The sequence below is a fragment of the Cuculus canorus genome, chromosome 29 (assembly GCF_017976375.1).
Source record: "Cuculus canorus isolate bCucCan1 chromosome 29, bCucCan1.pri, whole genome shotgun sequence".
NCBI classification, from domain to species: Eukaryota; Metazoa; Chordata; class Aves; order Cuculiformes; family Cuculidae; genus Cuculus; species Cuculus canorus.
This window is the reverse complement of record NC_071429.1, coordinates 3,270,955-3,293,138: the sequence shown is the minus strand read 5'-3', so window position 1 is coordinate 3,293,138 and position 22,184 is coordinate 3,270,955. Positions and strand designations below refer to the sequence as shown.

Sequence of the window (22,184 nt, the reverse complement as noted above, 5' to 3'; positions counted from 1 at the left end):
GGGCCACGGCAGGACGAGGGAGCTTGGGGAGGGAGGGGGGGGCAGGAAGATAAGCCATAAAATAAAGTTTTATTCCAAAATAACAAAATAACAAAATAAATAATCTACTGTACATGTTACAAAGGAAGAGTCGCTAATGCTCTAAAAAGACACCACACAGTCCTAAGTGGGGACCCCGAGCTGGGCATGGCTCACAGAAACAGCGGGGGCAAGAGGCACCCCAAAGGGCCAGGCTGGGGGGGGCATTGCCCCAGTGCCCGTCAAACACCGCCTGCTTCGCGCTGGGAGGGGGCAACGTGTGACACCCCCCAGCACAGGGACCATGCATGGCAGGGCAGCAGGCAATTGAGGCGGGGGGGCAAGGAAAGGGGGGGATGCAGGCGTGCATGGAGCTGCGGGTGGGCATGGAGGGGGGAAGGGGTTTCGCTGGGGCTGAGCTGGGGGGGGAGGTATTTACAGCCAGAATGCTGCACACTGCCAGCGGAAAGGGGGTCGCAATGCGTGGGCACGATGCGCTCGCACGTGCACTGCAGGGAGGGGGCTGGCGGCTGGAGCGTGGGCGCTGCGGGGGCTGCGCGCCCACACCGTGTGCCCGGCGTGGGTGGCAACGCTGAGGCGGGAGCACGCGATGCTGTACATGGCTTGTGTGCCAGTGGCGAAGCGCCCGTCACTGCATGGGGACGCGGGTGCCTGCCTGTTGCCCGAGGTGGCCCAGGGTTGGGGGGGGGGGTGTCAGCACAGGGCCGGGGACACCGATGAGGGTCCGGGCAGGGGGTCTGTACAGCGTGTCCGTCCTGGTGGGTCAGGGGTATTGCTGCTGCGGGGAGGCACATCCTGCCACGGCTGAGGTAACCAGAGTGTTGGTGCGGTGGGGGACGGGGCATGGGGGGGCTACAGCCAAGCCTCCCCCCCCCACCCCAACACCAGGTCCCCGCACCCCAGCATCACCGCTGTGCCGCCAGCACCTGTCCCCCAGCACGTTATTGCTTCGTTAATGGTGGTGGGGGGCTGCGGGGGTCTCACTGCCGGCTGGTCTCCTGCTCCACCTTGATGGTGCCGCGGGGAGGGTCTGGGGGGGCTGGTGGACCCCGCTCTGCCAACCCGTCTTCGAACTCTGTGGGGACAGGGGAGAGGGCGTCAGGGCGTGATGGGGAGATGGCAGCCACCCCATCTGGACCTTCTCACCCACGTCAACCCTCCCAGTGCTCACCTGGTGCCGGGGGCTTCCCGGGCAGGCAGGGGCTAAGCCGCCCCACGCGCTCGTGGGACACGAGTCGTGCCAAGCGCAGCCCCTCGTCCATCAGCGTCTGCTGCAGGATGTGGCGGCTCCAGAGCCCGTGGGGTGCGAGGCCGAGGGGCGCGTCATGGGGTACGCCGGGTGGGGGGGTCAGCCGGGGACAAGTGCCTGCTGCTGTGGGAAAAGGGTGAGGGTCAGCACAGAGGGGCTGGGGGTGGCCACCGACTGCTGCCCTGGGAAGAGAAGGCTCCTCTCCAGCCTGCAGGCACCCCCTACTCCAACCCTGCAGCTGCCACCCCCTTACTCCTCATCATGCAGGCAACCCCCCTATTCCTCACCCTGCAGGCAACACCACCCTCCAAACCTGCAGATGCCCCCCCTCACCCTGCAGGTGCCCGTCGAGGCTCTCTCCGGAGAGGCTGCCTGCGTCCTCCTCCAGGCTGGCTCGGTACGCAGCCCCGGGGGCCTCCGGCCCCACCAACAGCGGCAGCACCTCGGGGCGGCTCTGCTCTCCTGCCTGCTAGGAGCACACAGGTAAGCACAGGGTACCCCAAATAGGCCCCGTCTGCCAGGGGGCTCCATGCCCACCGCCCCAGGGTGCCCAGGGCTGCACACACAGCACCAGCCCCACGCAGAGCCACCACCCCTCGCCGCCTGCGCAAGCCAGCGTGGGCAGCCCTGGGCACAAGGCACCATCCCGCCCATGCGTGGGTGAGCACCAGCCCATGCTCACGGGTGGGAACACCTGCACATGCATGTGCAACCCCTGCATCCGTGTGTGCCTTGCACCCCTGTGCATCCCCCTGCAACCCCACATGTGTACCCCCTGCACCCCTGTGCATCCCCCTGCACTCCCACGTGTGCACCCCCTGCGCTTCCCCCTGCAACCCCACGTGTGCACCCGTGCATCCCCCTGCAACCCCACCTGTGCACTCACTCCTTGCACCCCTGTGCATCCCCCTGCAGCCCCCTGTGTGCACCCTCTGCACCCCTATGTGGTCCCAAACCCCTTGTGCATGCGGCTGTGCATTCCCCTGCAACCCCACGTGCACCCCCTGCCCCCCTGTGCATCCCCCCTGCAACCCCACCTGTGCACCTCTGTGCATCCCCCTGCAACCCCCTGTGTGCACCCTCTGCACCCCTATGTGGTCTGAAAACCCTTGTGCATGCAACTGTGCATCCCCCTGCACCCCTGTGCACCCCCTGCACCCCTATGTGGTCCCAAAACCCCTATGCATGCGGCCCCCACTGTGGACCCCACAACCGCCCGGGTCCCACACCCACCCACCCACCTCCTGCTTGAGCCGCTTGGCCGCGGTGGCCCCACTCTCGTCAGGATGTGCCCTGCGTGGGGGGATGAGAAGGAGCTGCGTCAGGTGTGGGGGCGGCTGCGTAGAGGCCTCACACCAGGGATGGCCACACAGCTCCCGCCGCGCCGCGGGCAGCACCAGCCACAGCGGCAACCGTGGGTGGCCGCCCGGGCAAGGTGGTGCTGTGGGATGGCACAGAGTGGGGCTATGGCACAGATGGAGCCGGGGGTGGCAAAAGCGGGGAGCAGCCGGAGAGCGAAGGGAAAAGACACCCCACCTGCAGCTCCCGGCAGGCAGGGGCTTCAGGAGAAGGGGGCAAAGGATGGGGCATCCCCAGCAGTGAACCCAGAGCGCAGCATCCCCCCTGGAGTGCCCAGCATCCTCTCAGACCCCTCATCTCCCTGCTCAGCAGCGGCATCCCAGCCATCCTCTCCACCACCCACACCACTGCGGTCAAGCAGAAAACAGCCCATGCAAGGAAAAGGGGCACAGGATTGGAAGTGCTGGGCTGTGGTGCAGCTCAAGGGGTGACAGTCATACCCCCCCAGCGTGAGGAGGGGTCTGCCAGGTCCTCACCTGGTGCCTTTGAGCGAGGACAGGTAAGTGCTCTCCCGCGCGACCTGCCGTGAGAGCGAGAAGAGCTCAACGCGCCGCAGCAGCAGCGAGTTGTCCCGCAGGCAGAACTGGGCGGCCGCCTCGTTGATGATGAGCTGGGGACAGAGATGATGTGTGAGCGGCGATGGTGGCACCCATAGGACCCCCACTGCCAACTGAGCGGAGGCTCCAGGCAGGGAGATTGGTGCCAACACGAGCTCCATCCCCTCTGTGCTGGAGCTCCAAACCCAACCTCCACATTCAGAGCCACCTCAGCCCTTGCCCCGAGCCCGTGCGTGCTGGGACCCTTGCACCAGAGCCCACCGTGACGCCCACCTCATGCAGCGTGAGCTGCTTGCCCTCGCGGCGCCGGGCCTCGCCGCGGCCGTAGATAGCGCTGTGTCGGCGGATCTCCTCCTCCTTGTGCCGGTCACCATCCTCCAGCTGGAAGATGTGCCCCACAGCCTTGGCCAGCTTCTTGTTGAGCTTCATCAGTGCCCGCAGCTCAGCGTCACCACCGCGGGGGTAGCTCTGCAGCAGCCTCTCCACACCCTCCACCACCGTCCGCACCAGCTCTGGCTCCAGCATCTCGGCGCCCACCGGCTGCTCGCCACTGCTCCCACTCGGGGAGAAGGGCGGACCCCCCGGCTCCTCGTCACCACCACCCTCAGACTCGGGTGTGCTCCTGCCTGGCCACAGCGGAGCCGATGGCGACAGCTTCTCGGCCGGCTCCGTGGGGCTGCGGGCTGGGGGTGTCCCGGCACTGCTGCCCCCCTTGCCCGCAGCCTCGCCGGGACTTGCGTGCCCGTTGCTGAGCGCCTTGCGGCCGCCCGCCTCAGAAAGCTTGAAGAGTGGGATGCTGCTGACGGGCACAGCGGGCACGGGCTGGCTGAAGAGCCCCGGGTTGGAAGCCCACTCGCGCAGGGCCTTCTGCAGGCGGCGGACATGCAGGGGTTTGGTGGCCATGCCCACCAGTGCCATGATCTCCAAGAACTCCTCCTCGCCCGCCTCGCAGAGCTGCTGCACGTCGTCCCCCCCTTGCTGGATGAAGGTCTCGTAGTAGCCCAGCAGGTTGGCGCGCTGCAGCACCCGGTAGAGCTGCAGCTCCCCAAGCGTGCGGGGTAGGGCCATGGCGAGCCTGCGAGACGGACAGCATCATGATGAGACGGACAGATGGACACACATGAGAAGACCTCTCGCCACCCTTTGTCCTGGAGGTACAAGACAAGGGATGGACAAACAGACATACAGAAGCCCCATCCTCACTCCTTAGTACAGGACAGAGCATGGACAGTTGGACATGTGTGAGAAAGCCCCTCCCCACCCCTTGGCCTGGGATACAGGACAGAAGATGGACAGACAGACATGCATTGGTATGGGACAGGGGATGGACACACGGATGTGCAGTAGAAGCTCCCTCCTCACCCCTCGGTATAGGACAGAGGATGGACAGATGGACATACACTGGTATGGGACAGGGGATGGACACATAGACATGCCGGAGAAGCCCCCCCCCCCCTCACCCCTTGACCCAGGGATACGTGGTGGGGGAGAACCCTGGGGGGGAACAGAGCGATGTGAGGGCATTTCAGGGTCCCCCACCTCACAGGTGCCCATGCCCACCCGTGTCCCCCAAGGCCTGGCACAGACACGATGCCACCCCCTCCCTCCTGCCCAGATCGGTGCCCACGCCCCCCTTGTGCCCCCCACCAGGCAGACCCAGCCCCATCCTCACCCCTGAGGACATGGGGCTGGTGATGCCCCAGTGCCCGCCGGGTGCCCCTCTTGCTCAGTGCCCTGGACCCGGTAACGCCCTGGTGCCCCCCCGGTTGGCCCCCCCCTTTGCTCAGTAACCCCCACCCATCCACCCCCCACCCTGTACCCCGTCTCTCACCGCCGTGCGCGGCCGCCGTGCGCCCCTGGGGGAGGTTGGGGGGTGGCGGGTGATCCGGTGTTGGTGCCGGGGGTCCCGAGGTCCCGGGGCGCTGGTGCCGGGGATGCCGGTGCTGTCAGTGCAGAGGGTCCTGGTGCCGTCGGTACCGAGGGATCCTGGAGTTCCGGTGCCGGGGGTGTCGGTGCCAAGGGTCCCAGGGATGGGGATGTCGGTGCCGGGAGGTCCTGGGGCTGGAGGGTCCCGGTGCCGGGGGGTCCCGGGGATCTCGAGGTCCTGGGGCTGGGGGGTGCCGGGGATCTCGAGGTCACCGGGCTGGGGGGTGCCGAGGTCCCGGGACTGGGGAGGGGGGGGGAGGGTGCCGGGGATCTCGAGGTCCCGGTAACGGGGGGTCCCGGTAACGGGGGGTCCCGGGGCGCTCGCTCCGCCGCGCCGCTCGCTCTGCGCACCGCCCACACGGGCGGGACCGAGAAATAGCAGCGGCCGCGGCTGCTGCGCGGCGTGGGCGGCCCCGGGGGCGGGACCCGCGGCTGCCGCCCCCGCCGGGGCTGCGTGGGCGAACGGGGGGGGCGGGGAGCGGCGGCACGGAGGGGGGAAACGGGGGAAAAGGGGGGGGGGGGGGGGGGGGGAGGTTGTCACTGAGGGGAATGGCAGCACCGGGAGGGAGCCGGGACGGGGAGGTCACCGGAGAGGAGGGGGGACACTGGAGAGACCGGGGAAGGGGCACGGGGGAGGAGCGGCGGCACTGGGGTGAACTGGGGGGAGGGGGACAATGAGGGGAGGACTGGAGTAGCTCTGGGGGGAGCGGCAGCACCGGGGGGGCGGGGGTTTATCGCAGGGGGCGAGGGGAGCGCCGGTAGGAGCGGTGGCACCGAGGGTCGCAGAACCCAGAGGGAAGCGGGGACCGGTATCCCGGGGGACAGGGCGAAGTGGTTTCCAGGGAGGGGGAGGCAGGATTTCCCCCCCCGCCCCGAGGCGGCGCCTGGTGGGGAGGACGGGGAGACCTGGCTGGACCTGGGGGGCTCCCAGCTCCCCCCCACCCCGAGGTCCCGCCTAGTGCGCTCGCAGTATTCCCTGTTCCTGCCGCAGACGGTGCCGCCGGCCCCGTTACCCCGGTGTCCTCCCCCCCCGCTTCTCGGTGCTGCGGTCCCCTGGTCCCTGGCTGCCATCAGTAGGCTTCAGCGTGAACAACCCCCGCCGAGGGAGAACAGCGCGGTAGGGAGCGAGGGCAGGCGGCTCCCGGTGTGTGTTAGGGGGCGGGAGTCCCAGTCCTGGTGGCTCCACGTTATTTATATCGCACCGGGGACGTGAGTCCCGGTCCTGGTAGCTCCCCGTTATTTATACCGCACCGGGGACGTGGCCTGACCCGGGATGGGGGAGGGGTGGCGGCATGGGCCCCCACACCGGTCCGGCCCCAGCGTCCCCCCGGGAGAGGGCGGCCGACGCTGCCTCCTCCCCCGTTCTCGCCCTCCCCATTCCGACCCCGCTCCCCCCCGGCTGACGCACATCCTCCGCCCACGGCCCCGTCGCTTCCCGGCTCCACCGCCTACAGCGCGGGGGGGGGGCCCGCGCCCCGCTCCTCGCCCACGGGCAGGGGCCCACGCGGGGGGACGGGACACACGGGACGGCAGCGGGCACAGGGACCTCATCCCCGTTTGTCCCGGGGAGATGGAGGGGAGAGATTCCTCCTGTCCTCGATGCCGCGGTCGCCCCTGCCCCACTCCCCTCCAGGCAGGGGGGATCTCCGCGTCCCCAGCTCCCCCACAAGCGGACCCCCCCCCCTCCACCACGCGTGGGCCCTTGACAAAAACAACCCGTGGCCGCTCTCTGATAAGCGAAAGTGGCTGCCAATCACCCACGGCTAGCGAGGGGGCGGGACTAGGCGCTGATTGGCTAAGTCGCATACCTGTCAAAGCCGTTGCTAGGGCGGGGCTTGCAGTTGCTATGGTCTGGGCGTGCCCATTGGTCTTTGTGGGAACGGGGGCGGGACCACGTCAGGGCTGCGTTGATTGGCTGTCGCGAGGGGAGGGGCGGGGCCGGAAGCGGAAGTGAGGACACGACTGAGGCGGGAGGGATGAAAGCAGCAGCGGCGCCGTTGTGGCGGTTGCTACTGCTCCTTTTGCCGCTGCCGCTGAGGGGCGCAGGTGAGTGGGGGGAGCCACGACTAGGGGATCCACCCCGGGGCGCCCGGAGTAGATACCCCGCTGCCGCCTCCCTCCTTCCCTCCCGGTGACGTCCTCCTGGTGATGCGGCCCCGGTTCTCCCCGCGCGGGGGGGCGCTGCCCGGTGCCCGCCTGTCGGCCCAGGGGCAGCACGTTTCGGCCCTGGGAGCCCCGGCACGGCCCGCTGCTCGCAGAGCGCTCCTCGGGCCCCGTGGGGGCCGCCCGGACCGGGGAAGGGGCAGGGGATGCCGGAGGATGGGGTGTTTAGCCTCTACCTGACGGGAACCGCTGGTGCTGGGGCAGGGAGTGACGGAGGATGAAGTGTTTGGCCTCTCCCTGTCGCGATCCGCCGGGCACGGGGTACCGGAGGACGGGACGTTTGGTCTCTCTGTCGTGATCTGCTGGTGCGGCTGGACCCTGCACGGTGTTCAGAGCCTCCTTCACTTCGGTAGCACGTTCGTAAATGTACTGTAAATGCACTCGAATTCGGTTTTCCATAAGATGCGATGGCTCTAAAACTGGGATCTAGGCTGGAAAGAGGAGCAGGAGATGAGGCTGTGCTGCTTCCCGGTCTCAGGAGTGGGATTGTCCCAAAAACTAGCCAAACAGCTTGTTCCAAGGGAAAAAGAGGAAGGGCTTTTTACTTTTATCTACTCAGACCATGCTTAACTAGGGGAGGTCCGAGAAAGGAAAGCAAAGCCACGTGTTTTGGTGGATGAAGCAAACGGAACAGGGACGTCATGTTTGATCTGTGTTGCTGAATCCCTTTTCTCTGCTCTGTGCTGCACAGGTGCCAAGGAATCGGTCATCCCGCTCCAAGAGGGCCGCACATACCGCCACACAGTTCCACAGCATTTCTGCTACACCAACACCCGCGTCCCGCAATGGCGCGACGTGTGGACCCGGGTGCAGGTGAGCAGAACAGGCAAGGCCTCCTGTCCTAGTCAGACCCAGTGCCTCTGGCAGCCGCATTCCTGTGTGCTTCCCTCGCTTGTGCAGATCCGGGTCAACAGCAGCCGGACAATCCGAGTCACCCAGGTGGACAGCGAGGAGGAGCTGGAGAAGTTCAACATGTGGAACTTTGTTTCCTCATTCCTGAAGGAGAAGCTGAATGACACCAGCATTGACGTGGATCTCTACAGCAACAAGACCTGCCTGAAGGTCGAGCTGCTGGAGCCTAGCACCGAGTACTCCGTCATCCTCTTCCGACGTGCGTTTCCTTTAGGGGGGCTTCAAGGGGGTAGGTGGGAGTAGAGAGGCCAAGGAAACATGGCCAGGAGAGCTCACAGCGTGAGGGCCAGGGGGTCTGGTCCATCCTGAGTAAGAATAGGGCTGTGGGCGGGAGCGTCTGTCCATGGGGTGTAATGTGAGCGAATCCACTTGTCGGAGTTTTGCCTGGGACGCTGCCCCTTCCCTGTCCTTGTGACTGTGCAGCAGGCAGGAGCTCGACCCAGAGGGTACTGTGCCAGATTTCTCTCAGCCAGGACTCACTCTTTCTAGGCTTTGACCCCAAGCTGTTCCTGGTTTTCTTCCTGGGGCTACTGCTGTTCTTCTGTGGGGACACACTGAGCCGGTGAGCTGCCTCTTCCCCACAAGCTGGGGACAGGGAGGGCTGGGGGGCAGTGCCTGGCTTCACAGGCTCCCAGCATTGCTCCCCCCATGTGCATCCCAGATATCCATGAGCTGTAAAACACTTTGTGCATGTGTGTGATCCCTGCAGGAGCCAGCTCTTCTACTACTCAGCCGGGGTCAGCTTTGGCTTGCTGGCCTCGCTGCTCATCCTTGTCTATGTGATTTCCAAGATCATGCCCAAGGTGAGTGCTGTGGGTGAGGGGCCTCACAACATTCTGTGCCGGTACCATTGTTCTGGTGGGAGCATTGGCGTACGTGGCCTTGGGCTGCTGGGCTGTGGGCCTGCCTTTGTGTGGAGCAGGGCCTGGCAGCTGTGGGGGAGCCAGGGCTGCCCACTGCTTGCTTTGAGTTCCCTGTCCCCTCTCCTAGAGAAGCCCTGTGTACCTCATGCTGGTGGGAGGCTGGTCTTTCTCCCTGTACCTGCTCCAGCTGATCTTCAAGAACCTGCGGGAAATCTGCAAGTCCTATTGGCGGTACCTCCTAGGTAGGAGCCCCTTGAACTCACTGGTTCACAGCCCACCTGCCTCCTACAGGATCCACAACGTGCTGGTGGGAAAAAAGCATTACAAAGGGGAACAGTTTTTAGCTGAAAGAGGGGAGATTTAAATCAAATCTGAGAAAGAAATGTTTTCCTGTGTGGGTGGAGAGGCAGTGCACAGGTTGCCCAGAGAAGTCATGGCTGCCCCATTCCTGGAGGTGTTCGAGGCCAGGTTGGATGGGGCTTTGAGGACCCTGACCCAGTGGGAGGTGTCCCTGCCCATGGCAGCGGGGTAGAACTGAATGGGGGTCCCTTCCAACCCAAACCATTCCATGATACTGTGATTCTATGATTAAAATGCTGCTGCTTTTGTGCTCTAGAGAGAGGCAAGCTCTTGTGCTGGATTTAACTGCTGTCCTGGCAGGTGCTGCTGGGCTGATCGAGCCCGCCAGTTCCTGCCTGATCCCTCTGCTCTCTCACAGGCTACCTGCTGCTCGTAGGCTTCCTGAGCTTCGGCGTCTGCTACAGGTACGGCCCACTGGAGAACGAGCGCAGCATCACCCTCCTCTCATGGGCCCTGCAGCTCCTGGGGCTGCTGCTGATCTACTCGGGCATCCAGATCCATCCCATCGCCTTGGCCGCGGTGGTCACCGCCATCTGCAGCAAGAACCTGGACTACCCCCTGCACTGGGCTTTTGCTGCCTACAGGTGAGGGCTGCCAGCACCCGGCTGCTCCCGATTCCCAGCGTGGTGGGTCCTGGATGAGCTGCAGGATGGAGTCTGTGTCGCAGAACCAGGGTGTTTTTGCTGGGGTGGGTGTACTGGGGAAATTGTGTCTCTTTTTTCTCTGTGGCTGGTGCTCTGCTCCTCCACAGGGCTGGGAACCTCCCTTGGGACCGAGGAGTTGGGGTCAGAGGGATGCTCTCTGCTCCTCCCACCCTGCACTGGGTCTTGTCCTGGTGGTAACTGGTGCTGGTCTGTGGGCAGGAGAGTACGGAGCGCCAGGCTGGGGCCGAGCCCCCCTCGCCTGCTAACAGAGGAAGAATACCGGCTCCAGGGCGAGGTGGAGACGCACAAGGCCCTTGAGGAGCTTCGCATTCACTGCAGAAGCCCAGATTTCTCTGCCTGGACTGTGGTGTCCCGCATCCAGTCTCCCAAGAGGTAAAATCTCCTAGCAGTATGCTCAGGGTGGCTGATTCCAAAAGCCATGCTGTACTGTCACCTCTGGCTTTAAGACAGAGGGAGATGAAGCACGGAAGGCCTGTGGTGTGGGGCATGCAGTGGGGGAGGAATGAATAATGCCTGGTCTTAGCAATGAAATGCATTGCCTCAGCTCCTGGTGTGCCAGGGCCTTGCTGGAGGCCGCCAGCCCTGCATGCACGATGCACGGCTTTGTGTCTTCTTCCCAGATTTGCTGACTTTGTGGGTGGTGCCTCTCACGTCAGCCCCGAGGAGACCTCTGTCCATGAGCAGGAGTACGGCCTGGGTGGCATCTTCCTCGAGGAGCAGCTCTTTGAGGAGGAGGAGGAGGAAGATGAGAAGGAGGAGGAAGATGAGAAGGAGGAGGAGGGCTACTGGGACAAGAATCACAGAAGCTGTTTCCTGTCCAACAACCATCTGGCTGCTGATTGAGGTCAGCCCCCATGGGGCAAGAGGCAGAACCCCTGCTGCTTCCCCCTGTCCTGACACCTGCAAGTTCACCATCTGCTCCTGGCACCTCGATCCCACCCCCAGTGGGGCTGCAGCAGGACCTGGCCGGGGAACAAGGGGGCTGACGCCCTTGTCTGCCCCAGGCAGCTCACGCCAGGCTGAGACCTGGAAACTTTTGTCAGCGCAGCTCTGGGCACTGTGGAGATGCCAGGAACTGCTCCCAGCCCAGAACACAGGGCAGGCGCGGGCTGCACTGGTAGCAAGGGGTGGGGTGCTGGTTCTGGTGGAAGGAGGACCAGAGCTGCCCTGGCTTTTGGCATGGGTGCTTCTCCCAAGGCATGAATTGCAGTGGCAGGGATCCCTCCCCAGTCCTGGGTGCTGATCTGGCTCCCGAGAGAGCATGCTGGGCCCTCAGGGGTGCTTGAGCTGCTGCTCTGGTGGGTGGGCAGGAGCCCCTTCCTCACCTGCTGCCTCTGGGCGCTGCCTTTGGCGATGGAACAAGGGCTGTTTCACGTGCAGGTGCCAGTGAGGGTGATGTGCATGAAGAGAACTTCGGACCCATCCTGCCAGTATCTGTGTGCTCTGCCTGCTGCCAGGCTCTGGAGAGGGCGTGGGCAGTGTGTGGCTGCCTCCTCCTGCTGTTACCAAAGATGCCAGAGGGCTCCACCTGGCTGGGCTGTGCCTCTGCCTTGGCTTAAATCTCTTGTGGATACCAAAAAACCCAGCACCTCCCAGGTCGAGATGCGGTGTGGCTGTCTCCTCTGCTGGTGCAGAGCTCCAAAGGCAGCCGTGAAGTCTTCCTGGTGCCCTGTGTGCCCAGCCCACTCCCCTCAGCTCCTGCGCTGTGATGGAGGCTGAGCTCAGCTTCTGTCTGCCAGGCGGTCCCTGTGCTGAGGATGAGTGTGGATATGCTTCCTCCTCGCTGGTGGTCAGGTGCCGGCAGCTGTCTGGCCCCTCACTCTGTTACACGGGGCCCATCCCCACTGTGCTTCTGTCCTGGGATGGGGCCAGAGATGGCCCTGCCTGTGTTCCTGTTCCCCATGCTGGAGAGGGGTCTCTATTCTATAGCAGCTGCCACTCCTCAGCTGTGCTGAAGCTGGGGAGGATGCCCCAATCTATGCAAGTTTCTCAGGAATAAAGCTGCCTGGGGCTGGGGTCCCGCAGCCAGGCCCTTGCCCACGGCAGAACGCCCTTGCTTTGTTTCTGTCCTAAGATTGCTCTCCGCTCCCACTACGCTTTCTTCCTGCTCTGCAGTGAGCAGCCTCTACTACTGCCTTTCTCCCCTCTCCCTGGTTAACGACTGATTGTATTTTTAATAAAGATGTTATTTTGTAGGTAATGAGCTTTGGTCATCTGTCCCGCAGCACCCCGGGCTCATCCTCAGCTCTGCCTCATCTGCCCCTGGCACTCGCTCTGTGGATTTGAGGATGCTGTGCAGGCCTGGTGATGGCCGCAGGCTGCTCACCCGCTGCACTGTGGGCAGGTGGAGCAGCCCTGGGCGCTGCCAGCGCTGTACCTTGCCCTGGTTTCCTGCAGCCCGAGGAGGAAGCTCCCTTTGTTTGCTTGGTTGCGAGTGACTTTTCCCTGCTTGTTGCTGCTGGAGCAGCTAGGGCGGCGAGGGGAGCGGAGCAGCAGCAGCTCAGCCAGGCTGGGGCCCCCATAGGAAGCATGGTGCTCCTTCCTTGCTGACTGGTGCTCCTTCCCTGCTGGCTGACACTCTGTGCCTCAGTTTCCCTGCCCATCAGGGAGGGAGGTCTCTCCAGCCCCCACCCCTTCATGGGCCGGACCAGGCCAGCCCCGGGTGCTGGGCTGGGCTGAGCACTGCTAGTTCCCAGGCTGAAGCCGCGCTAGGAGCTGCTGCTCTGCAACCAGGAGGTGAGTTAGGGACCCCTCTGCTCCCACCCTGCAGCACCCGAGCCCCCTGCAGCCTGGGACTGGCTGGGGGCATCCTGTTCCTGCAGTCCCCAACATGGGACACCCTCATCCTATGGACGTGGGGACCTCCAAGACTCAGTACTGTTGGGAAGCTGAGCCCAGGGCTGTCCTGGAGCTTGGGGGGCTTTTGCTCTGGTTTCCATCTGTGGGTGCTCCCCCTGGTGCCATATAGCAGCACAGGGGGCTCTGTTCTGGTGCTATATGTGGTGGGAGGGAGGCTATAGAGACCCATGGGGGGGCCCTGCCATCCTCTCTAGAGGCTCCTACTGATGATGCAGTTCCTGATGGAGCCGTCTCTGTTGCCCCCTTCACCCCATCCTTCCCCAATTCCTTGCCCGTGAACTTTCCCCGGGCACTGATCAGCAGGGTTGGGTTTACAGCCCTGCGCCCCAGCTGTAAAGTGAGGGTGAAGGTCACCCCAGGGAATACAGCTGCTCCACAAGACAGGTGAGAGATGGGTGGAATGGATTGGGGGGGGGGGGGGGGAAAGCAGTGCAGACTCTGCTGGGACCCTTTGGGTGCTGTTGCCCCCCCGCCCCGAGCAGGGCTGCCAGGGAATCTGGGCTCCCCCTTCCTTGCCTGCTCCAACCTCCCCCTGCCAGGAAGAAGGGAGGAAGCAGAGACTGGATTTGTCCCTGCCTGAAGAATAGGATGCAGGTGTCCACATTTCCTGGCCTACCCCCGCTTCCCTGTTGTGCCAAGCAGGAGGCGTCTGGCCCCCCCTGAACCCCCATCCCCACCATGGGGTCCTGGGTGCCTGCCCATCCCATGGTGGAGCTCTCGGTGACCCTGTGGGTGTGTGACTGCCTTGTTCCCGGTCCCCAGGGGCTGCCAACCCAGCACAGAGCCTGTGGGAGCTGTGAGGTCCCCAGTGCATCCCACTGGACCCGGGCCACATCCTGCCCTGCCCTGCACCAGGCTCAGCCAGGGCTTCGTGCCATGCCAGGGGTCTCAGAAGGTCGGTGCCCTCCAGATGCTGGGGCAGCCGGCTCTTCTGGAGACCGTTCAAGCCTCTAAGGGCACAGAGGACCTCAGGGGTGTAGTTGCTGCTCAGGACCAGGGAGGTTGGAAAAGGGGCTGGAGGAGAAGGACCTGGGGGTGTGGATTGACAGTGACTGACCATGAGCCAGCAGTGGCCCAGGTGGCCAAGAAGGCCAATGGCATCTCGGCTTGGATCAGACCCGGCATGGCCAGCAGAGTCAGGGAGGGGATTCTGCCCCTGGACTCGGCACTGGGGAGGCCGCACCTCAAATCCTGTGTTCAGTTCTGGGCCCCTCGCCCCAAGAAGGATGTTGAGGCTCTGGAGAGTGTCCAGAAGAGAGCAACGAAGCTGCGGAAGGGGCTGGAGAACAAATCTTATGAGGAGCGGCTGAGGGCCCTGGGGGTGTTTAGGCTGGAGAAGAGGAGGCTGAGGGGAGACCTTATTGCTCTCTACAACTGCCTGAAAGGAGATTGCAGAGAGGAGGGCGCTGGGCTCTTCTCCCCAGTGATGGGGACAGGACAAGGGGGAATGGCCTCAAGCTGTGCCAGGGGAGGGTCAGACTGGATATCAGGAAGAGATTCTTCACTGAAAGGGTTGTGGGGCCCTGGCAGAGGCTGCCCAGGGAGTGGGGGGGAGTCCCCATCCTGGAGGTATTTAAAAGACGGGGAGATGAGGTGCTCAGGGACATTGTTTAGTGGCAGATGGGAATGGTTGGACTTGATGATTTAAGCAGCCTTTTCCAACCTGATGGTTCTATGATGCTATGTTTCATAGCTGCAGCCCCTCCTCTGCTCTGCCCCAGCTGCCCCGGAGCCGCCTGACCATGGAAGCCACCACCTCGCTGCTGGACACCGCGGCTGTTGGGGACCTGGTGCTGCTGGACCCCCTCACCGAGGAGTCACTGCTCCGCACCCTGCAGGAACGCTTCCACCGGAGTGACATCTACGTGGGCAGTGGGCTGGGGCATCACCTGGGGTGGGGTGGGGAGGGGAGCAGGAGGACACGGGGTTTGGCATGAGGAGCAGGGGAGAGAGAGTACAAGGTCTGGCATGGGGAGCACCAGGACCTGGGCTGGGTCCTCCCGGCCCCGCACTTTACACAGTCCTGCTTACTCGCAGACTTACATCGGGAATGTGGTGATCTCGGTCAACCCGTACCGGTCCCTGCCCATCTACACCCCCGAGAAGGTGCAGGAGTACCATAACTGCAATTTCTTCGCTGTGAAGCCCCATATGTGAGCATGGGGAACTAAGGATGCCCTCAGTCCCCCTGGATCCTGACAAGGGCTTCATCCATGGATAAGCCCAAGGTTTTGGATCTGGGGGAGTCCACTCAGGGCAGCTTCAGGAAGGGGCTTTGAAGCCCATGGCTTGCTCCAGCCCATTTTCAACTCCTCCTGATCCCCAGCTATGCCATCGCTGATGATGCCTACCGCTCACTGCGGGACCGGGACAGGGACCAGTGCATCCTCATCACTGGAGAGAGCGGGGCCGGCAAGACAGGTAGAGCTGGGGCCACCACTGGGTGCTCGCAGGGCTATGAGGGGGCTCGGGTGGGCACCCATGGCCCCGGCACCCACGACCCTCACTCGCAGAGGCCAGCAAGCTGGTGATGTCCTACGTGGCAGCCGTGAGCAGTAAAGGAGAGGAGGTGGACAAGGTGAAGGAGCAGCTCCTTCAGTCCAACCCAGTGCTGGAGGGTAAGCGCTCACACCCTGTGCCACCCCAGCACTCAGCACAGCCTCCCCCGACCACCACGCTGTAACCTTATCCTCCTCCCACAGCCTTTGGAAATGCCAAAACCATCCGCAATGACAACTCCTCACGATTTGTGAGTGCCAAGGGAAGCAGGGACAGCCGAGGAGCTGAGGGCAGGGGAGGGGATGTGGACACCAGCAGCGAAGCTGCCAAACCTGCAGTGTCCCCTGCCCTGACCCCATCCTCATCCTGCAGGGCAAGTACATGGACGTGGAGTTCGACTTCAAGGGAGAACCCTTGGGAGGGGTCATCAGCAACTGTGAGTACCGATCACCCACCCTGGAGGTCCCCACCCACCCTGGAGGTCCCACTCATGCACCGCAGTGACGCTGACCCCTACCCGCAGACCTGCTGGAGAAATCCCGCATCGTCCGGCACGTGAAGGGAGAGAGGAACTTCCACATCTTCTACCAGCTCCTGGCGGGGGGCTCAGCTCAGCTGCTCCGTAGGTCCAGGCCCCTGAAACAGGAGGATGGAGGGGACTGGGGCCATGGCTGAGCTGCCTCTCCATCCCCCAGAGCAGCTGAAGCTTCGCCAAGATTGCCGGCACTACAGCTACCTGAACCGGGAGAGCCCCAACCTGCCTGGCATGGACGACGCAGCCAACTTCCGTGCCATGCAGGTACCGCCAGACGGAGCCTCGGATAGCTGTGACCCCGCGTCCCCACCCAGACACCCCTGGTCTCTGTTCCCATGCACTGCCCGTGTCGGTCCCCAGGATGCCATGAGGGTCATTGGCTTCTCGCCCGCCGAGGTGACGGCGCTGCTGGAGGTGACGGCTGTGGTGCTCAAGCTGGGCAACGTGGAGCTGAGCAGCGGCTACCAGGCCAGCGGGATGGAGGCCTGCAGCATCGCTGAGTCGCAGGGTAGGGATGGGGATGGGACCGGAGCGAGGGGACCCCCTCAGCCGCCACTTGGCCCCGGCACCGCTGCCTCCCCATGCAGAGCTGCGGGAGATCTGTGAGCTGATCGGGCTGGACCCCGGCACGCTGGAGCAGGCACTGTGCTCCCGCACTGTCAAGGCACGGGATGAGATGGTTCTCACCACTCTCACCGTCCCTCAGGTGAGCCGGACCGTGCCCTGCCGTGGGAGGGATGCCCAGCTGAGCCCCGGGAGCTGGCACGAGCACCTCTTCCCTTTTCTCCACAGGGCTACTATGGGCGGGATGCACTGGCCAAGAACATCTACAGCCGCCTCTTCGACTGGCTGGTGAACCGCATCAACACCAGCATCCAGGTGAGTGCCCAGATGGCAGGAACTGGTCCCCTCAACCTTGGATGGGGCCCCCATCCTACCCCACCCGGGGCCAGGACACAGCTCAGTGCCGTACTGCCTCCCCAGGTGAAGCCTGGAAAGCAGAGGAAGGTGATGGGCGTCCTGGACATCTATGGCTTTGAGATCTTCCAGGTAAGTGTGGGTCCCACCAGGCCCCATCCTGCTGCTGGTGGCGCTGGGGTGGTGGGTGGGACACGGAGTGGGATCGGGGGCTCGGGCACAACCTGCATGCAGGACCCTTGCCTCGCAGGACAATGGCTTTGAGCAGTTCATCATCAACTACTGCAATGAGAAGCTGCAGCAGATCTTCATCCTGATGACCCTGAAGGAGGAGCAGGAGGAATACATCCGAGAGGTACCCCAAGCCCGTGCCAGTCGGGCTGGATGTGGCCCCTCTGCCTGTGCCAGAGCTCGGACCAAGGAACCTTTCCCCCACCCTGGGATGATGGGGAAGTGTCAGAGACGGCTCCACGCCACATCCCTCCCTCGCCCCGCTCCCTGCTGGGAGCAGATTCAATAGCAGGAAGGCAGAGAGGGATTCAGGATCTCTGTCCCTATGGCCAAACATCCTGTTCCTGCCCCACATCAGCTGGGGGGGGTCCATGGGGCAGGGTCTGGGCGTGCCGCGTGTCCGAGGGTCTGTGCCTCTGACCCCCATCTAATCCCAGGGCATCCAATGGACCCCGGTGGAATTCTTCGACAACAGCATCATCTGCGACCTGATTGAGAACGTGAGTTGGGTCCCAGCTCCCACCATCACATGAGGGTGCCTGAACCAGGCCTGGAACCGCCGTTCGGGGCCAGGGCTGGGTAGGGATGACGCTCTCCATCCCGGTGCAGAGCAAGGGTGGGATCCTGGCCATGCTGGATGAGGAGTGCCTACGGCCCGGCGTGGTCAACGAGGACACCTTCCTCACCAAGCTGAACCAGCTCTTTGCCACCCACAAGCACTACGAGAGCAGGGAGACACAGAACGCTCGGCACATCATGGATGCCAGCCTGCTCCCACAATGCTTCCGCATCCACCACTACGCCGGCAAGGTCTGCCAGTGGCTGCAGGCGCCCCCAGCCCCAACGGGGGGAGCTGGGACCCCCGAGTCTATCTCCCAACTCTGCATGGGAGCTGCGGAGCTGGACTGGGGAGGGGGGGTGGAGATGCTGGACCATAACCCACCGCCCCGCTTGTGCCCCGTTGAGTGCTGACCCTCCTCCTGTGCACAGGTGACCTACAACGTGACAGGTTTCATTGAGAAGAACAACGACCTGCTCTTCCGCGACCTCTCGCAGGCCATGTGGGCCGCCCGGCACACGCTGCTGCGCTCCCTCTTCCCCGAGGGAGACCCCCAGAAGGCATCCCTCAAGCTGCCCCCCACAGCCGGCTTCCAGTTCAAGGCCTCGGTGGCGACGCTGATGAAGAACCTCTACTCCAAGAACCCCAACTACATCAGGTACCGTCCCGGGAACTCTGACCCCAGCTCTGACGCCAGCGGGATCCTCCACCCACCGCTGTCCCCCCCAGGTGCATCAAACCCAACGAGACCAAAACAGCAATGCTCTTCACACCGGAGCTGGTGCTGGCACAGATCCGGTACCTGGGGCTCCTGGAGAACGTGCGGGTGCGGCGGGCGGGCTACGCCTTCCGCCAGCTCTATAGCCCCTTCCTGGAGCGCTACAAGATGCTCGGCACCCGGACTTGGCCCCGCTGGGCTGGCAGTGACAGGTATGGGGCTGGACCAGTCCGCGAGCGTGTCTGGTTGCCCCTGGCCCCACGGCTGTGGGGTTCTGACCGGCCTCGTCCCCCACCGCGGTGCAGGGATGGCGTCGAGGTGCTGCTGGCAGAGCTGGCGATCCCCCTTGAGGAGCTGGCATTTGGCCACACCAAGATCTTCATCCGCTCGCCGAGCACTGTGAGTCCAGGGATGGGGAACTGGGGGGACCCCGCTCTGGGGCTGCCGGGATTGCCAGCCCCACAGGTCCCATTGCCCTGCTGGTGGCACTCAGCCTGTGCCGGGGGTCCCGGGCGATGCCGCAGCCGGGACCTGTGCTGGAGTCGGGTCCCTGTCCCCAGCGGGTGCCCCATTGCTGCCCCTGCCCATCCCCAGCTCTTCGACCTGGAGAAGCGGCGCCAGGAGCGTGTGGCCCAGCTCGCCACCCTCATCCAGAAGATGTTTCGGGGCTGGCGGTGCCGAACTCAGTACCAACTGATGCGCAAGAGCCAGATCATCATCTCTGCCTGGTTCCGGGGCCACGCGGTGAGGACGAGGGGGTCCCGGCTGCGCTTCCCCTGCCCCTCCCTCACCCCTCGGGCAGGGATCCTTGGCTCCCCCAAACCCCAGCTCACCCCACCCCTCCCCACCACAGCAAAAGAACAGGTACAAGCAGATGAAGCGGTCGGCACTGATCATCCAGACGTATGCACGGGGCTGGAAGGTGAGGGCTGGGGACCCGGGGGCCGTTGGCCGGGGCCGGCAGCTCCCCGAGCGTGGGCAGCGCAGGCATTGGGGTGGGGAGGTGCATGGCAGGAAGGGGCCAGGGGTACAAGTGCCCCATGGTGAGACCAGATTAATCTCCTCTCCCCATCTTCCATCCTTCCCTCCATCCCTCTCTCCTGCCTTCTTCCATCCTTCTCTCCCACTTCCTTCTATCCATCCTTCTCTGCTGCCTCCCTCCGTCCCTCTCTCCCGCCTCCCTCCATCCTTCTCTCCCGCCTCTCTCCATTCTTCTCTCCCACCTCCCTCCATCCCTCTCTCCCGCCTCCCTCCATCCCTCTCTCCCACCTCTCTCCATCCTTCTCTCCCGCCTCTCTCCTTCTCACTCCTTATCCATGTCGGTCCCTCCCCGCCTCGGGCTCTCCGGGCTCTCATCCCGCAGTCTCGCCGGCTCCTCCGGGAGCTGAAGTTCCAGTGCCGCCGTCACGCAGCCGCCACCACCATCACCGCTTACTGGAGAGGGTTCCAGGTACTGGGGCCACGCACCCTGCCCGCTGCCTCTGTCCTTCTGTCCATGCTGCTGTGCCAGCGCTGTGTCTGTCTGTCTGTCTGCCCACCCTGGCTCCTGCCCACCCTGTCAGGCTGGAGCGCTTTTCCTCTCCGCTGGGGATGAACGGGGATGTGATGGGGAGTTGAGGGACCTCCGTGTCTGATGGGGGGCAGCAGTGGGAGGGGAACACGCAGCCCCACACTGGTGTCTCCATCAGGTCCGTAGGGCGTACAGGAGGTTTTTCCGCTCTGGAGCCAGGACCTGCCTGGCCAACTTCATCTACCGGCGGCTGGTGAGTGGGGGGCCAAGGGATAGGGGCACCTTCCCAGCCCCTTGCCCAGGGTTCGGACAGGGGATCCTCCTGATCCACCCCGCGCTGTCTCCTCCAGGTGCAGAGATTCCTGGTGGAGCTGAGGAAGAACCTCCCGCCGCTGTCGGTGATGGACAGGACCTGGCCACCCGCGCCTTATAAGTTCCTGAATGATGCCAACCAGGAGCTGAGGAGCATCTTCTGCCGCTGGAAGGTGGGAGCAGGGTGGGGTGATGGGTTCCAGCTGGGACCTTGCATCCCTCTGTACTGGGGGTCTTCAGCGGCCCCAAATCCTCCTCCTTCGGCAGTGCAAGAAATACCGGGAGCAGCTGACGCCGCAGCGCCGCGCCCTGCTGCAGGCCAAGCTCTGCGCTAGCGAGCTCTTCAAGGACAAGAAGGCGCTGTACCCCAAAAGGTGCCGGGGTGGGGGCTGGTGGGGGGGTTGCATGTGGCAGCAGCGGCTGATGGCTCCGTCTGCAGCCTGGCACAGCCGTTCTGCGGTGAGTACCTGGGCTTGGCGCAGAACCCCAGGTACCAGAAGCTCCACGCCGTGGCCAAGGACAACCTGGTGATGGCCGACACTGTGCGGAAGGTGAATAAGGCCAGTGGCAAGGTGAGATCCCACCATCCCTGTGTCCCCTGCTGCCCCCATGCCCTCTCCATCCTGGTGCTCCTGCTGACGCCCGTGCCCGCAGACGGTGCCACGACTGCTGCTCCTCACAACTGAGCGCCTGGTCCTGGCCGAGCCCCGCGCCGCGCAGCCCAAAGCCACGCTCAGCCTGGGCGACATCCACGGCGCCTCCGTCACCCGCTTCTCCGATGGCTTCCTGGCTCTGCATCTCAGGGAGGTACGGGAGGTCCTGCGGGGAACATCTCGGGGGTCATAGGGGTCTTGGGAGGTCCTGGGGGGTCGCAGTGGGCTGTGGGGGTTGCAAGGGGGGGGTCCTGAGGGGAGTGTCTTGGGAGCCTCTGTGGGCTGGATGTGGTCCTGGGGTTCTTGGGGGTCCCAGGGGGTGCTGTGGGGGTGTTCTGAGGGGCTGGGGGGTGTGTCCTGGGGTGGGAGAGCCTTCGGGGTCCCGGGGGGGCTGGGAAGGTCCTAGGGTTCCTGGGACTGGTCCCAAGGGTGCTGGGAGTCCTGGGGAGCTGGAGGGGTCCCTGGCAGCTCTGATATCCCTCTCTCCGCAGACTGCCACGGGGGGGACCAAGGGCGACCTCCTGCTTGTCAGTGACCACCTCATCGAGCTGGTCACCCGCCTGCACCAGGCACTGCTGGAAGCCACGGCCCGTGGGCTAGCACTGCACATCACCGACCGGTGCGGGGCTACCGAGTGTACGGGGGAGGCTACCACCTTGTGGGGCTACATAGGACAGGGCAGAGAGACAGGCTACCGGGGTGGGAGTGGGGCTAATGGAGCGGGGGACAGGGCTACCAAGGTCAGGGCTACCAGGGTGGGAGTGGGGCTAATGGAGCGGGGGACAGGGCTACCAGGGTGGGAGTGGGGGCTAATGGAGCGGGGGACAGGGCTACCAAGGTCAGGGCTACCGGGGTGGGAGTAGGGCTAATGGAGCAGGGGACAGGGCTACCAGGGGTGGGAGTAGGGCTACTGGAGCCAGGAACGGGGCTATTTGGGGCAGGGCTTACTAGGGCAGGGATGGGGCTACCTGGGGTGGGGGCTGTGGGTGGCCACTTGGCCCCTGGGTGCGAGGATGCAGCTGATGGGGCAGGGGGGGCCTTTCCCCTCCTTTGCCCCCCTCTGTCCCCCCAGGTTCTCCACGCGTGGCCCCAAGGGCGATGTGGCCGTCACCGTGGTGGAGTCGGATCGGGCAGGGGGCGACGGCCCCGTCTGCAAGAAACGGGGCAACCGCAGGATGGAGGTGCTGGTGCACTGAGAAACCTCACCACCGGGATCCCCTCCAGCATCCCACACCCCAAACCTGCCGGGACCCCCACCACACACCCTCACCAGCACCCGGGACCCCCCACACCAAGA

General features: G+C 64.2%; 3 protein-coding genes across 8 annotated transcripts; 2 read left to right on the top strand and 1 right to left on the bottom strand.

The window, feature by feature from the left end:
• Positions 1-95: 95 nt before the first annotated feature.
• On the bottom strand, positions 96-5,340 carry NAB2 (NGFI-A binding protein 2). Of its 2 annotated transcripts, none has more exons than XM_054051300.1 (7): positions 5,036-5,340; positions 3,478-4,279; positions 3,124-3,257; positions 2,530-2,581; positions 1,622-1,754; positions 1,211-1,411; positions 96-1,114 (listed from the first exon to the last, which is right to left on the bottom strand). In XM_054051300.1, exons 2-7 carry the CDS (start codon positions 4,270-4,272, stop codon positions 1,020-1,022), a joined length of 1,410 nt encoding a protein of 469 aa, XP_053907275.1. In that variant the 5' UTR covers positions 4,273-4,279; positions 5,036-5,340; the 3' UTR covers positions 96-1,019. The 2 variants fall into 2 exon arrangements, with proteins under 2 accessions (XP_053907275.1, XP_053907274.1); XM_054051299.1 differs by having other exon boundaries at positions 1,211-1,408; positions 5,036-5,168.
• On the top strand, positions 4,572-12,283 carry NEMP1 (nuclear envelope integral membrane protein 1). Of its 2 annotated transcripts, none has more exons than XM_054051294.1 (10): positions 4,572-4,608; positions 7,985-8,106; positions 8,194-8,404; positions 8,695-8,767; positions 8,915-9,008; positions 9,196-9,310; positions 9,787-10,012; positions 10,292-10,465; positions 10,714-10,937; positions 11,474-12,283. In XM_054051294.1, exons 1-9 carry the CDS (start codon positions 4,587-4,589, stop codon positions 10,934-10,936), a joined length of 1,260 nt encoding a protein of 419 aa, XP_053907269.1. In that variant the 5' UTR covers positions 4,572-4,586; the 3' UTR covers position 10,937; positions 11,474-12,283. The 2 variants fall into 2 exon arrangements, with proteins under 2 accessions (XP_053907269.1, XP_053907270.1); XM_054051295.1 differs by lacking the exon at positions 4,572-4,608 and adding an exon at positions 6,257-7,176.
• Positions 12,284-12,549: 266 nt separating this feature from the next.
• MYO1A (myosin IA) lies at positions 12,550-22,100 on the top strand. 4 transcript variants are annotated; one of them, XM_054051272.1, is made up of 29 exons: positions 12,550-12,829; positions 14,674-14,817; positions 14,990-15,105; positions 15,279-15,373; positions 15,466-15,570; positions 15,655-15,701; positions 15,824-15,887; positions 15,975-16,073; positions 16,147-16,250; positions 16,347-16,494; positions 16,574-16,692; positions 16,779-16,865; positions 16,971-17,036; positions 17,155-17,259; positions 17,573-17,635; positions 17,745-17,945; positions 18,126-18,352; positions 18,424-18,624; positions 18,718-18,811; positions 19,007-19,156; positions 19,266-19,334; positions 19,776-19,862; positions 20,101-20,175; positions 20,273-20,407; positions 20,502-20,608; positions 20,674-20,806; positions 20,889-21,041; positions 21,379-21,506; positions 21,960-22,100. In XM_054051272.1, exons 2-29 carry the CDS (start codon positions 14,695-14,697, stop codon positions 22,081-22,083), a joined length of 3,225 nt encoding a protein of 1,074 aa, XP_053907247.1. In that variant the 5' UTR covers positions 12,550-12,829; positions 14,674-14,694; the 3' UTR covers positions 22,084-22,100. The 4 variants fall into 4 exon arrangements, with proteins under 4 accessions (XP_053907247.1, XP_053907245.1, XP_053907248.1 ...); XM_054051270.1 differs by having other exon boundaries at positions 14,646-14,817; XM_054051271.1 differs by lacking the exon at positions 12,550-12,829 and adding an exon at positions 13,759-13,847 and having other exon boundaries at positions 14,646-14,817.
• The last annotated feature ends 84 nt before the right edge of the window (positions 22,101-22,184 follow it).

Coding starts and splice junctions, on each gene's coding strand:
- NAB2 (XM_054051300.1), bottom strand. CDS start 4,272: ATGGCCCTACCCCGCACGCTTGGGGAGCTGCAGCTCTACCGGGTGCTG. Junction 3,258..3,477: donor AGCAGCTCACGCTGCATGAG/GTGGGCGTCACG, acceptor CTCTGTCCCCAG/CTCATCATCAACGAGGCGGC. Junction 2,582..3,123: donor TCCTCGCTCAAAGGCACCAG/GTGAGGACCTGG, acceptor CCCCCCACGCAG/GGCACATCCTGACGAGAGTG.
- NEMP1 (XM_054051295.1), top strand. CDS start 7,107: ATGAAAGCAGCAGCGGCGCCGTTGTGGCGGTTGCTACTGCTCCTTTTG. Junction 8,405..8,694: donor CTCCGTCATCCTCTTCCGAC/GTGCGTTTCCTT, acceptor CACTCTTTCTAG/GCTTTGACCCCAAGCTGTTC. Junction 9,311..9,786: donor CTATTGGCGGTACCTCCTAG/GTAGGAGCCCCT, acceptor GCTCTCTCACAG/GCTACCTGCTGCTCGTAGGC.
- MYO1A (XM_054051272.1), top strand. CDS start 14,695: ATGGAAGCCACCACCTCGCTGCTGGACACCGCGGCTGTTGGGGACCTG. Junction 17,037..17,154: donor ATGGCTTTGAGATCTTCCAG/GTAAGTGTGGGT, acceptor CTTGCCTCGCAG/GACAATGGCTTTGAGCAGTT. Junction 21,042..21,378: donor TGGCTCTGCATCTCAGGGAG/GTACGGGAGGTC, acceptor CTCTCTCCGCAG/ACTGCCACGGGGGGGACCAA.